At 45.4% G+C, this 13,221-nt stretch overlaps 1 protein-coding gene across 1 annotated transcript in view; it reads left to right on the top strand.

Annotated features, from left to right (window-relative positions):
- Positions 1–1,374: 1,374 nt before the first annotated feature.
- The window catches only part of ICE1 (interactor of little elongation complex ELL subunit 1), a 58,748-nt gene continuing 46,901 nt past the window's right edge, over positions 1,375–13,221 (top strand). The window contains exon 1 of the mRNA XM_023625870.2: positions 1,375–1,691. Within this exon, the coding sequence (XP_023481638.2) occupies positions 1,608–1,691 (84 nt within the window). The 5' untranslated portion in view covers positions 1,375–1,607. The remainder of the gene's footprint in view (positions 1,692–13,221) is intronic.

The raw sequence follows: 13,221 nt of genomic DNA, 5'->3' as shown, positions 1-13,221 counted from the left end.
CTTTGTCTGGGACCAGAAGCCAGAAATGGAAAGTAACCAGGACCCGGGCAGGTTTGCTCTCTCCTTTCCCTAATGAGTCACAAGGTCTGTCTACCAAGGTGCCTCTGCTCCCCGCTGGGTATCTTCTCACTTTCCCTTTCCCTTTTAACTCTGCTCTTGGTTTTCTGCTCATGAGGGAAGGGATCAGTCAGAGCACTTCCTCAGTCAGGTACAGGGCTGCCTTAAGCGTCCACGATAGGAAATCTAGCTGTTGAGGCTGGATACGGGTCCCTTCACTCCACAGCAAGTGTCAGCCACATGTGTAAACAAGGGTAGGGATGCGAGGAATCCAGAGTTCCTTCTTGGAAAGGGTGTCTCCAGTTGCAATTTTCACAGTGAAGATTTAGGAAGAAGTTGGTAAGGTCTGGACTTAAACTTAACACGTACACTACTTGTATCGAATGCTAAGAATTTGGTCTTTATAACCAGAAGTCGGGAAGCCACAGGAGATGTCTGGGCAATGTATTGATGGCAACAAGCTATGATTATTAAAAAGATGATTCTGGTGGCGGTGGATATGGTGAAAAAAGTCGGTTCAAGCCGAGGATCAGGGCCTGGATTTATCCAGTAGTTGCGGCCAGGGGGAGGATTTTTCTTTTTTTTCCGCTCCCAAGAGGTATTAAAATAGGACTCGGTAGTGGCTGGCTCTTGACCGTGGGCGGCGGCGGGTCGCTGAGGATTCGGCCAGGAGCTGCGCTTGGCACCCAGTGGGTGGCGGAGCTCACAGCCAGGGCTCCAGGGGCGCCGCGGGGATGGGTCTGGAACGAGACCGGGGAGCCGGGTCGGACGACAAGGGGACTACAGCAGGCAAGGGGAGCCGCCGGGAGGAACGACGTTCCCGGAAGAAGAACGGGCCGCTGGCGCCGAAAGCCGCGACGAGGCGCTGAAGTGCATCAGGCGTGGCCGGAGGAAACGCTCGGTGTCCCATTAGCTGCGCGGAGCGTCGGGAACTGCAGCGCTCCCTTCTCGCCCGGCGAGGACGGCGCCGCTCCCTCCAGTTATAAATCCCGCACTTGCCCATCCCGGTACCGGTCCTTTGTGTCCTGGAGGCGCCTGGAGTGACCTCATCGCGGGTCACCTGCCTCCCTCGGGGAAGGTTTTAGGTGTCTGTGGAAAGTCTGCCACGCAGCAAGCTGGCAATAAAAGATTAACCCATAAACAGTGGAAGGAGTGCACCTCCGACGCCTCGCCCTTCCTGATATTTCCTGCGTGGGCGTCTCCCCACCGCAGCGGAGCTGTTCTTATCCCTATTTTGTTCAGGCAAGGCCTCAGACAGCCCCGCGCCGCGGCGAGGGGCGGGGCGAGCCAGGGCGGGGCGGGGTCCTCGCTAGGTTGCGTCGCGCTCGGGGGCCGCGCCGGGTAGCGCTTCTCTCTGGTGCCCGAGACGGCTCTGGCTCCGAGAGCCGTTCGCCAGCTCCACGGGGACCTCTGTGCACGGATGGACCTGCCCGGACTCGGTGGGAAGCGGCCTGGCAGGCGGCGGCCCCGGCGGCGTCAGCAGAGGCAGCACAGGGTCGAGGCCGCGGGTCCCTGAGGCGCGCGGGCCCAGTGGGCCCGGCGGCGGCACCATGATGCCGGGCGAGACCCACTCGGCAGCGCCGGGGACGGCGGCGGACCTCTCCCGGTGCCAGGGCTGCGCCTCCCTGCAGCAGGTGCGGTGCCTCCCCGGGGCCGAGGGCGCGGAGGGGCTCGGCCGGCCTGCCGGGACGCGCGGCTGCAGGGTCTGGCCGCACGCGCTCCGCCTCCGCGCTCTGCTCCCGCTCCCCTGCGGGTGCTCCTCGTCCTCCCTTTCCCGCTCCCTTTTCTCCTGCGGTTGTCTTGAGACTGGCTTCCTTTGCTTTATTGAGGCTTGGAACCCCGACTTCTACCGGGATGCGGTGGTAGTAGGGGGCGGCGTGAGCGAGTTCTGGAGGGGTCCCTCCTTCACTGACCCAGCCTCAGGGCTCCTCAGGGCTGACTTTTAGGTTGGTGAGGGATGAGCGAAATGCTGAGGGAAGTTACTTGTCCGAGGACAACATTTGTGGTTGTTCTGGCTCATCTTTAAATGTTTCTTGCCTGGGGGCACGATCTTAGGCGACTTGCGGGTTGGCTAAGAGGGTTATTCATCAAAGACATGCAGATACTGGAAATTTCTAATAGCAGCATGGACTGTTCTCTACAGTGACAGAAGAGGAGTTAATTAGTGTCTGGCCCCAGGTCTTGTGCAGTAATGGAAATAGTCTCAAGTACTCGATTCCAGGTAGACCCTCCTAGCTGTCTGATGTCGGGAGTCTAACTTCTTAATGTTAGTGTCTTTAATGGTAAAGTGGGACCCTCCACCACCGTACCTACTAGCTGTAATTATCACCTATCCCATCTAGTGTTCTAGGCACGAGGGACGTAGTGGTGAACAAATTGGTAAGATCTGCTCTAACTAAGATATATTTCTGAAAATAAGACTTTAGAAGGTTTTAAGTGTTAGGAAGAAAATAAAGGAGGAATTGGAATGGTGGTCTTGTCTCTGGGCTGGGGTGGCAGGCAAGATGTTTTTGAGGAGGTGATGTTGGGAGATCTGCCTGATGAGAAGGAGCAGACTGGAAGAGGTGTTGGAGGAGCTTTCTAGATAAGAAGGTTAACAGGTGGAAAGGTTCCTGAGGTGAGAAGGAGCAAAATGTCTTTGAGGAGCAGAACAAGGTCTGGTTGGTATGAGCAAAGTGCAAAGGAGAGAATAGCTGCTGAAAGGAGACCAGAAGGGAAAGGAATGTAGGCCAGATAGGCCATCAGGAGACGCTTTTTTTTTTTTTTTTTTAGGTGTTGAGGTCAGGCTAGGGAGAAAAGGGAGTCATGCGCTGGCACTCTGGAATAGAAGGAGAAATGATAGTAAAATCATTGTCTGAGTTGAGCTGCATTGTTAGGCATTTATAACATGCTTTTATTTATTTATTTTTTTTACCTCCGAACCTCAGGAACATCAGTGAAATTCTCTTGCATCTTTAATAAATTGTATTTATTCTTTGGGCCTGCTCATTCTCTCAACAAGTATTTATTGATCACCTGCTCTTTTTTCGGCAGTGCAGTTACAGCAGTGTGAAAAAAGAGAAAAATATGCTTGATCTTTTGGAGCTTCCCTTCTAAGAGGTCGGGGGGAGAAGACAGATTAAACAAGTTACATGAGAAGGTAATAAAAGCATTGGAGATAAATTAAGCAGAGAAGTTGGAGGGGAACAAATGGGTGAGGAAGGGCTCAATGGCTGGTGGAGTTTAAATAGGGATTCCTGGGAAGGCCTCACTGAGAGGGTTATGTTTGAGCCGAGGGGGTGAGAGAATAAGTTCTGTAGATACCTTGGGAGAAGAGCATCCCAGCCAGTGGAAGGATCAGGTGTGAAGGCCTGACATAGGAACTCTGATTGGAGTGCTGGGGAAGAGCAAGGAGGCCCTTGTGGCTGGGGTAGAGTGAATGTTGGTGTCTTAGTCTGCTTGGGGCTGCTAAACAAAGTACCATAAACTGAGGGGCTTATAAGCAGCAGAACTGTGTTTCTCACAGTTCTGACGGCTGGGGAGTCCCAGATCAAGGCACTGGCAGAATTGCTGTCTGGTGATGGCTTGATTGCTGGTTCATTGCTGTCTTCTTACTGTGTCCTCACATGGCAGAAGGAAGAAGAGAGCTCTCTGGGGTCTCTTTTATAAGGGCACTAATTTCATTCATGAGAACTCCGCCCTTGTGACCTAATCACCTCCCAAAGACCCTCCCTCCGAACACTGACACACTAGGGGTTAGATTCTACTTATGAATTTTGGGAGGGAATGAACAGTCTGTAGCAATTGGGGAATCTGATGAAGTCAGAGGAAGGCCTGATTATGTGGGCCCTTTAGACCATTGTAAGGATTTGGGCTTGTACTTTGAAAGAATAGTGAGTCACTGGAGGCTTTTGTGCAGAAGAACAACTGGTGTGAATTATGCTTTTCAGTTGTGGATCTGATCTTCTTTCAAAAACCTGGTCTCCACATAGTAGTGCCCATCTTAGTTACAAGTAGCAACTGTATCCTTCTGGTTGCTTCTGTATCCTTCTGGTTGCTAGGCTAGAAACTAGATGTCGTTCTTGGTTTCTTTCTTTCACTACGTGCATCCAGTCCATCACCTGATTCTGTTGGCTCTGCCTTCGTTATCCATCCACTTCTCACCATCTCCCCACCCGCACCGTGCTTCCACCCCTTGTCACCCTCTGTGATCTTGGCCTCGAGATGATTGCAGTAGCCTCCTGAGGAGTCTCCCTCCTTCTACCCTTGCTGGATCACACTGTTGGTTCTCAGAACAGCATTGGAGTAATCCTGCTAAATCTAAATCCAGCGGTCTGCAGACTTTCTCTGTAAGGGGCAAGAGCATAAAAACTGAGGTGCTGTGGTCTTGTTCCCAGCTACTCAACTCGCCATTCTAGTACAGTCAGCCGCAGACGGTCCTAAAGGAATGGGTGTGGTTGTGTTCTATGGAAACTTAATTGATAAAAACAGGCCCCGGGCCTTAATTTGCAGACCTCTTCCCTAGATCCAGACACTCCATTGCATTTGGGTGTTCTGTTGCCTAGAATGCTTTTATAGGGGAAGAGGCTGGTTAGTTGTGAGTGAGTCTAAGAAACAAGTCTTCAGTATTGCAAAGTAAGGCTGAAAAAAGAGGCTCATGGCAGGTTATAGAGGACCTTGAATGGTAACCATCTTGAAGTTGTGTATCTATTTCTGTCAGCATCATGGCGCAATGAAGGGTTTTGCATAGTAAAAATAACTGGTGCTGGTGTGCGGGATGATCAGAGGAGGTGCAGCTAGCTGTGGTCAGTTATTTTACTAATGCATTACTAGTGATAATAAAAGCCTGGATTAATTGAAGTTTGCTGGGAATGGGAATAGAGAAAAAAAGGTTCTGGATATGAGAAACTATGCAAAGAGGGGACAGATTTCAAGTCAGGGAAATAGAAGGTGAGAGATTTGAAACCTGAGTGACTCAGAACTGAGGTAGAGGTAGCAGAGAGCAAAACCAAGGTGGAAAAGATGTTGGAAATGTGGGACTGAAGTTTTGGAATGACATCAGAACTGGAGATTTTCACCTGTTTTCACATTTGTTGTTTGGAGCACCGTGCCTCCAAAGTACCCTAATGTACTTGCAAGAAAATAGAGAAGAGGCCAGGTTAGATGGGTGCTGAGTTCATTGTAAGAGTTTTATTTGGGGAGTGATGGAGATAGGAGAACGGAGGAGTATTTTCTTTCACTTAGAAGAAACTCTGAAAACCTTTGTGGCAATTCATGGGAGTACATGTGATCATGAGGAGTCAGTGAAGAAAAACTAGCTGGCTAACGAGAAAGGCAAACATGGAATAGTGAGAAAAGGAGAGACAGATAAAGAGACAGTTAAACAGGAAGTATGTAGGAAATCCAGATTAGAAAGAGTGAGAATTGAGAACAGGCAGTTGCATTCGTCAGTCGATTGATTACCACCCTTAGGAAAGACCTTTCTGCAGGTGTTCCATAGTTCCACAGCAGCTTCTGTGCTTCAGTTAAACGTGTGCGAGAGAGAAACTAAAGAGGTTCCGTACAGAGAAGATGTGCTGCTGGGTAGTTTTAGTACGCTGAAACTTCAGGATCTTGCAGAAGGTTTAGAAGCTTGTTAAGGTGCCTTGTCTGCACTAGGCACTCGCATCAGTGCTGTGACTGTCAGCGCTGTGAACTGCGATAGGAGGCTAGCTGTCTCTTTCCTGAATTGAACAGTGTTGCTTGCACTGGAGATCTGCCTTCATGTCTTCCTTCTCCCTGCCCTCCTTTTTGTAGTGGTTGAAGAGATACAGTGCCTGTGCCGAGATCATTGCTTGATTCAGAAGTGGATAGACTGACCACATTTTGTGTACCTTTTTTTTTTTTTTGCAGTCTCACATATCACCTATCTCTGTTTCTTACCCTCATTGATTATAATGTTATCACTTCTCTATGGCCCAGCGTCCATATGGATTGATGAACTTTGGTAGTCATAAACCAGCGTGGATCTTTACTCTAGTGATATTAGATACAATTAAAGAAGTCTTAAGTTGGGTGGTTTCAAGTCAAGCTGGCATAAGTTGCTTTATTCTGGTGAAGGAGAGGCCCCCTTTTTTTTTTTTACCAGTTGCGTTGACTGCACAGCAAAGCAACTTAACTCTCTTGGGAATCCAGATGAGAATTTGATGAGCACATGGTTATACTGTTTAGCTCATTTAACTAGAATAGATTCAGAATAGATGGTGTTTGGCTATCCTTGGAGCAGATGTGAGCCTGTTATTTACATAAACTTGTGCTGGACTCCCGTTGATAATTGCCAGTGGTTTGAACTTCATCATTTGGAACTTGAAATGTATTTTCCCCTAGATGTATTGATTCATAAATGGCTATTACAAGGAATGCTCACGAAATTGTAATGCATTCATTTAGCAAACGAGCATCATTGTGTCTCTGATGCCATGGTGTGTTTTGGAAAACGATCATGAACAGGAGAGGCATGATGTTCATGTTCTAGTTGAGATTACAGATGAGTGAGGAAATACCCACAGTCTCAGTATGATGTAAAAAGTACCTTGTTGGGGAATGTACGCAGTGCATCTAGGAGGGAACTTGAAGGCTTCATAGAAGAAGTGAAGCTAAATTGAGGTCTGAAGGATGATTTATAGTTGAAGAGGGAAGAGATGGAGGGAGAGTGTTGTGGACAGAGGGGATGAGAGGTGCAAAGATGTGGCGGGGAGAAAGTTCATTCTGATAGATTAAGTGCAAAGTGAAAGGTAAGGGCAGCTAACAACGAGGCTCGAGAGCCTGGGATCTCCCTTCCCATGAACCAGAGCCACTCAGCTGGTTTTGCTGGGTGAGTGTTCACGGAGCATAGTTGGAGAGGGCTGAGCATTCCCACCTTCCTGCCTGGTTCCAGTGCACTCTGTGCCAGGGGAAAGCACACAGAAGTCCTAGCTAACAGCCCAGGAGTCACACTCAGCTCTGATAGAGATCAATGTAGACTTTAATTTTCCTTTGTCTTTTGGTGAGGAAGATTGTCCCTGAGCTAACATCTGTGCCAGTCTTTCCCTGTTTTGTATGTGGGATACCACCACGGCTTGGCTTGACAAGCGGTGTGTAGGTCCGCACCTAGGATTTGAACCAGTGAACCCCAGGCTTCCGAAGCAGAGTGCATGAACTTAACCACTACGCTACCCAGCTGGCCCCAATGTAGACTTTAATTTTTACATAAGAGCAGTTAATAACAAGTTAGCAAACAGAAGGAGGAAACGTGGCTTATCAGAGAGGACTCAGTCACCCCCAGCAAAGCAATTATTGTGATTTTTTAAAAATAATTTATTTTGAAATAATTTAGAACTTGCAGGAAAGTCTCCAGAACAGTACAGAGAATTCTGGTATTCTCTTCACGCCATTCACAAATTGTTAAGATATTTCTAACTTTGCTTCATCATTGATATTTTCTCTCCACTTCACCCTCCAGGGTGTGTTTCCTGAGAGTGTGAACAGTTCCCAACATAATGAGCCCACAGCCATCTAAATCAGGAGGTTAATGTTGGTGTGGCAGTTCCATCCAATCCATAGACCCATTCAGATTTACTTACAGGACCAGGAAGAACTGTTTCCCTTCTGGTTCAAGGTCTTGTCAGGAATCTGTGTTGTGTATCATTGTCATATCTCTTCAGCCACCTTCCTTTACTCTTTCTCTGTCTTTCATGTTCATGAAAGTTTAAGGAGTAGGGCCATGTATTCTCTGGGGAATGTTTGGCAAGGTTTAGAGATGTTTTTGGTGGTTACACTGTTAGGGATCCCCAAGACCGCACCCAGGTTCGGTGGTTTGCTGGAAGGACTCAGCATATAGCCCTACTCCCCTGTGTGCTTGATTACAATGCAAGGGTACAAAGCAAAATCAGAGAAGAGGAAAGGTATGTGGGGTGAAAGCCAGAGGCAGCCAGATGCGAGGAATCAGCTCTCTGGATTCCTGCAGCAGTGTCTTATGGCACATGTGAAGTGTTGTCTACCAGGGGCACTCCTTAGACCTCAGGACCCAAAGAGTCTATTGGGGCTGGTCGCATGGGCACCCCCTTCCTTGCCCTTATCAGGATTCCAGACTCCCAGAAGGAGGGCAGGTTTCAGCATAAACACATTGCACAGGGAGCCTGTCTTACCAGTTTGGAAGATGGCGGGAACCCTCCTATAATCCAAGTTCCCAGATGCTAGCCAAGGGCTCACCTTGCAAGCAGGCCTTTCTAAGGACAGCAGTCGCAGGCATGTTGTCTAACTCTTTTCTGCACATGTACCCTGGGTGGGAGAGTGCTCTGGCCAGCTAGTGAGTATATCCCACAGTACACAGGACAGCCCCCACAACAAAATCTTCCAGCCCACGATGTTAGTAGTGTTGAGGTTGATTCGGGCAATTGCCTATCCCATTATCATCTGTATGTTTACTTATTTGCTGTGTATCTATATATTTTACTTATTTGTTTAGTATTTCCATTTACTAACTCACTGGCCATCTCCTCTGTCCACTTCTGTCAGCCCCAGGCCTACTGGCTTGCTCCTTGCCACCCACTCCCAGCTTACCCTGTGTGCTCAGCCACTGTTGATCCCACTTCCCCAAGGAAAGGGAAGATAGGAAGCACAGAGTGGATTTCTTTTCTTTTTCTCAAGTGCTAAATGTTCACAGTGACACTTAGGAGGATACTGTATGGGTAAAATTAAAAGTGTGCTTTAGAAAAGCAGTAAGTGGGAATAAAAAGTGTAAGTAACAGAATGGGCTGTGCTGGGGATTGTGTTAGTGAACAAGTGAAGTACTATAAAGTATAGCTGGAGGAACTCAACCAGAAGGCAGAGAAAAACAGAAGATGGTAGTTGGAAGAGAGAATTGGGAGTAAATCTGAGCTTTTCAATAGACATTATAATAGAAGTTCCAGAAGAAGAGAGCAGGATGTCTGGGAGAAAAGCAATAATCAAAGAAACTGTACCACCTAACCCTTCCTGGAGGGGAACAACACCCTGCAGCTCCCTCCTTCCCTAAGGGCTGGACAGCAGTAGTGTGGTGCCTGCATGCGTAGATGTCTGCTCAGACCCAGCCTGCTGAATGTTCACAATTCTGAGACTCATTAGTTAGAGCCCTTGTTTGCAACCAGCATAAGTGACATTTGACTCAAATTGGAGAAAAACAAAAGAATGTTTTATTAGGATACTGCATTATCTGACCACATTTGAGCTGCTGTGCAACCAGGCCTTAGGAAAAAAGTTAGGCTAGAGTGCTATAGGAAACCAAGAAGTCATCTTCACTTAGTCTGAGTTTTTTCCCCCCTGCACAAGGCTATGTTTTGTAATTTTAAATTTCTATTTTTATCATAAATTAGAGAAACAGCCAGATATACAGCATTTGTTAAGACAGGCAGCAGCCCCCAGCCCCACCTATCCCCCCTTGCCAGGAGATGCTGCATTTAATTGTTGGCACTGTTGGTGTTTTGTAATGAATTTTCATGTTGTTGAATACTAGACTTATGTTGCTGCTTCTTGTTTCTCAGTTTTAGGCATATTTGATTTCTGATTTTGAAAGGTGTGGGTTAGGCTCTTTTTGCCCTGTACTCCGTCACACCTGAACCTCACCCCCCTGCCCCCCACCATGATCTCATTGTAGTTAGGGTTTTGGTTTGGTCAGTATTCAGGGTTGACATTATTATGTTATTCAGAGTGGAACTCTGGAGTAAATTACGATTACTTTTCCTTTCCTGTGTGTTTTCTTGTTTCTCCTGATTAATGATTACATCCTTAATCAACTTATTCACCTTGAAAATGTTAAAGAGTGCTTCATATATGCCAGGAACTGGGTTAAACAAACTTTAATAGGCTCATTCTACTTAATCTTGATAGCAAGCCAGTTATGTGACCTCTCATTGTTTCAGTCTCCTTATCTATGAAATTGGAAATGGTACTGAGGTAGCCAGGTTAAGTAAATTTGCCCAAGGTCACTCAGAAAGCAGTGGAACAGGAATTTGAATCCAGCTGTGCGTGACTCTAGAGCCTGAGGTTTCTGGAATGTCTCTGGCATAGTGTTTGACATTACATAATGGCATCTGGAAACAAAGTGGGGAAGATGAGATGACTAGCAAAGAACTCGAAAGAGAATGGGAAAAAAGAGGAAGACGCTTCTGTTTAAAAAATAATCATAATTTAGATGCATGATGACAACCTCCGTTCACTTGCGGTTCTTCGCCAGTTAGGCAGAAATATTCTCTTAATCCTTTCATTCCACCAGATACTCTGGTTTTCTTCTTAAGGGAAAAGTTCCCTCCTGAACCTTCAGACCTGCTCTCATCTGGCGCACGGCTGCCTTCCCAGGTGCTCGTTCCCTCTGTTCTGTGTCCCACATTGTCCTCTCGGTTTACTCTGTTTACTCAGTGGAGCACGTTCACATCCTTCAGTACCTCCCTGAGCAAGGATGTTGGGGAAGTAAGCTTATGGAGACTTTGTAGATTTGAAAATGTCTATTTTACCATCACAATTGATGGATATTTTGTGCAGAATTTTGCCTTGGAATTCATTTTCCTTCAAAGTTTTGAAGGCTTGCTTTCTAGGTCTCTTTTGAAGACTAGTTTTCTAGGTCTCTAGATTGTTGAAATTTGAAGCCGTTGTGACACCAGGTTCTTTGTACATGGCTTGTTTCCTTTTATTTTTCTCAGGATTCTTACAGGATCTTAGCTTTGTCGCTGATGTTCTGAAATTTTGTGCTGATGTTTCATGGTTTGGATCCTGTTTGTATTCCATGTATTGGACCCTTTCAATTTGGAAACTTCTGGCTTCAGTTCTGGGTTTTTTTCTTGAGTACCAGTGTTTCTTTGATTGTCTCTTTGTCTTGCAGTAGTCTCTCTGGAACTCTTGCTGTTGGGCATGTGAGACTTTTTACACTGACTTTGTTTTTATTTTTCTTTATTCCTTCCCATGTCTGTGTTTTGCCTTATTTTGGGAGATTTTTTTTTCAACTTTTCATGAAATCTTTTGAATCTTTCATTTTGCTTTCCTATTTTTAATTTAGTTATAACAGTTTTATTGAGATAGGATTCACATACCATAAAATTCGTCCTTTTAATGTGTACGATTGAGTGGTTTTTAGTATATTCCCAGTTATGCAACTGGTAACCACTATGTAATTGTAAAACATGTTCCTTCCGCCCCCCAAGAAACCCGTTAAGCGTTAGCAGTCATTCTGTGCCCCCCGCCCCCAGTCCCTGGCAGCCACACTATGTTCTGTCTCTATGTTTGCCTGTAATGGACAATTCATATGGATGGAATCATACAGCATGCAGCCTTTGGTGACTGGCTTCTTTCACTTAGCATAATGTTTTCAAGGTTCATCCATGTTGTAGCATGTATCATTCATTCTTTTTCGTTGCCTAATAATCATGTTGTATGGCTGTGTGACAGTTTGTTTATCCATTCATCAGTTGATGCACATTTAGTTGATTTCCATTTTTTGGCTAGTGTGAATAATACTGCTATACATAAGAGTGTACAAGTTTGGCATGGACATCTGTTTTCAATTCTCTTGGGTATATACGTAGGAGTGGAATTGCTGGATCATAGTTAACGCTGTTTAACATTTTGAGGAACTGCCAAACAATTTTCCACAGCAGCTGCACCATTTCATATTCCACCAGGCATGTATGAGGGTTCCGATTTCTCTACATCCTCACCATCACTTGTTATTGTCTGTCATTTTGATTTCAGCCATCCTAGTGGGTATTTATGTTTTTAATTTTTTAGAGCTTTCTTTAAAAATTGCTAGGAGCTCTAAATATTTTTAAAAATAGCTTCTTTCTCTTATTTCATGAATATAACATCATTATCTCAGATCATATTAATTAATATTTTTGGAGTTTCCCAGTTTTTGTTTACTACAAGTTGCTTTGGCTTGTTGTGTTTTGATCTCTTTCATATTACATGTTTTTCTTTGATGTTTGGAAATCTTTGATTCTTTGTACATATTAAGAGCAGAGACTTATGCTGGCTGGAAGCGCTGAATGTGTGGGCTTCTGGACCCTGAGCTTCATTGCAGGAGGTCTGGGTGGACCATTTGTTGGTTGAAGAATATCTGCTGTCAGTACCTTTAGATCTTATCTCTAGGCTGGTTAGATTTCTTCAGAGAAAGAGCTTCTAGTAGGCAAAAGCATTGGCTGCCACCGTCTGGAAGCTTAGTGGAGAGAAGCAAGCGGCCAGTCTCAGGTCATTGTGGATAGGTGTATCTGGTCCTTCTGTTTTTGGTCCATTTTACCTGCCCTGAGTGTTCACAGTGCCCCAGGCAGAAACTTCATAAAGCAAACCTCCTTCTGCTGGATGGGGGAGGAGCAATTTTCTGGAGGCTTGGCAGAGAGGTGGGAATTTGAGGATTAAATGCTTATCAGAAAGCTTGCAACCAGTTCTCTTTTTGGTGCCATCTCCCTTCCCTTCTTTCTCAGAGGAACCTCCTGTCACTGATTCCCAAGTTTCTTGAAGTTTTGCAGTGTAAATTGAGTTGTTTTTCACTTTTCCCTGCTGCTGGCTCTCTTGGGTCTGTAAATCAGTGCCCTGAATCTGCTTTCCAGTGTCCATTTGTCTTTTAACCTGTTGTCGTATTTGTGGGTTTTCCCTTAGGGGGAAAAACATCTCTTGACTGTAGTTTTAGCTAGTTTTAGGGAAGGACTAAAAGCAGATGTGTTCTCTCTCCTCTCTGTGCAGAAATCTGTTTACTCTGTAGATTTTATTTCGTATTTAATGAAAGATTTTTTTTAATGTGGGGAGCCAAATACACTAACGCTAAGGAATAGTCCATTCATTGCTCTTTTGATTTACAATGTTTAGAGTCTCTACTATATACACAAATAAACTTCAGAGTAGTTAAAGATTTGAATACAAACAGTAAAGGCACAAAAGAACATAGAAGAATCCTTTTATTTTAGCATCTTGGATGGGATAGAGCCTTATAATTATATCAGAAAACTAAAATTTCTAAAAAAATGGCAGATTCGACTATGAATGTTTAGAACTTCTATATGCTATGTGGTTATATTTTAACGATCAATTGGCAAATTTGTACATCTGTATATTTATAACATGTGATGAGATGTTACTCTCGCTCAAATATTGCAGCCCATAAGAAAAGTGCAACCACACCAATGAGCAAACAATATAAAGGGG

Source organism: Equus caballus, chromosome 21 (genome assembly GCF_041296265.1).
Source record: "Equus caballus isolate H_3958 breed thoroughbred chromosome 21, TB-T2T, whole genome shotgun sequence".
Classification (NCBI taxonomy): domain Eukaryota; kingdom Metazoa; phylum Chordata; class Mammalia; order Perissodactyla; family Equidae; genus Equus; species Equus caballus.
This window is presented reverse-complemented; position numbering and strand designations above follow the sequence as displayed.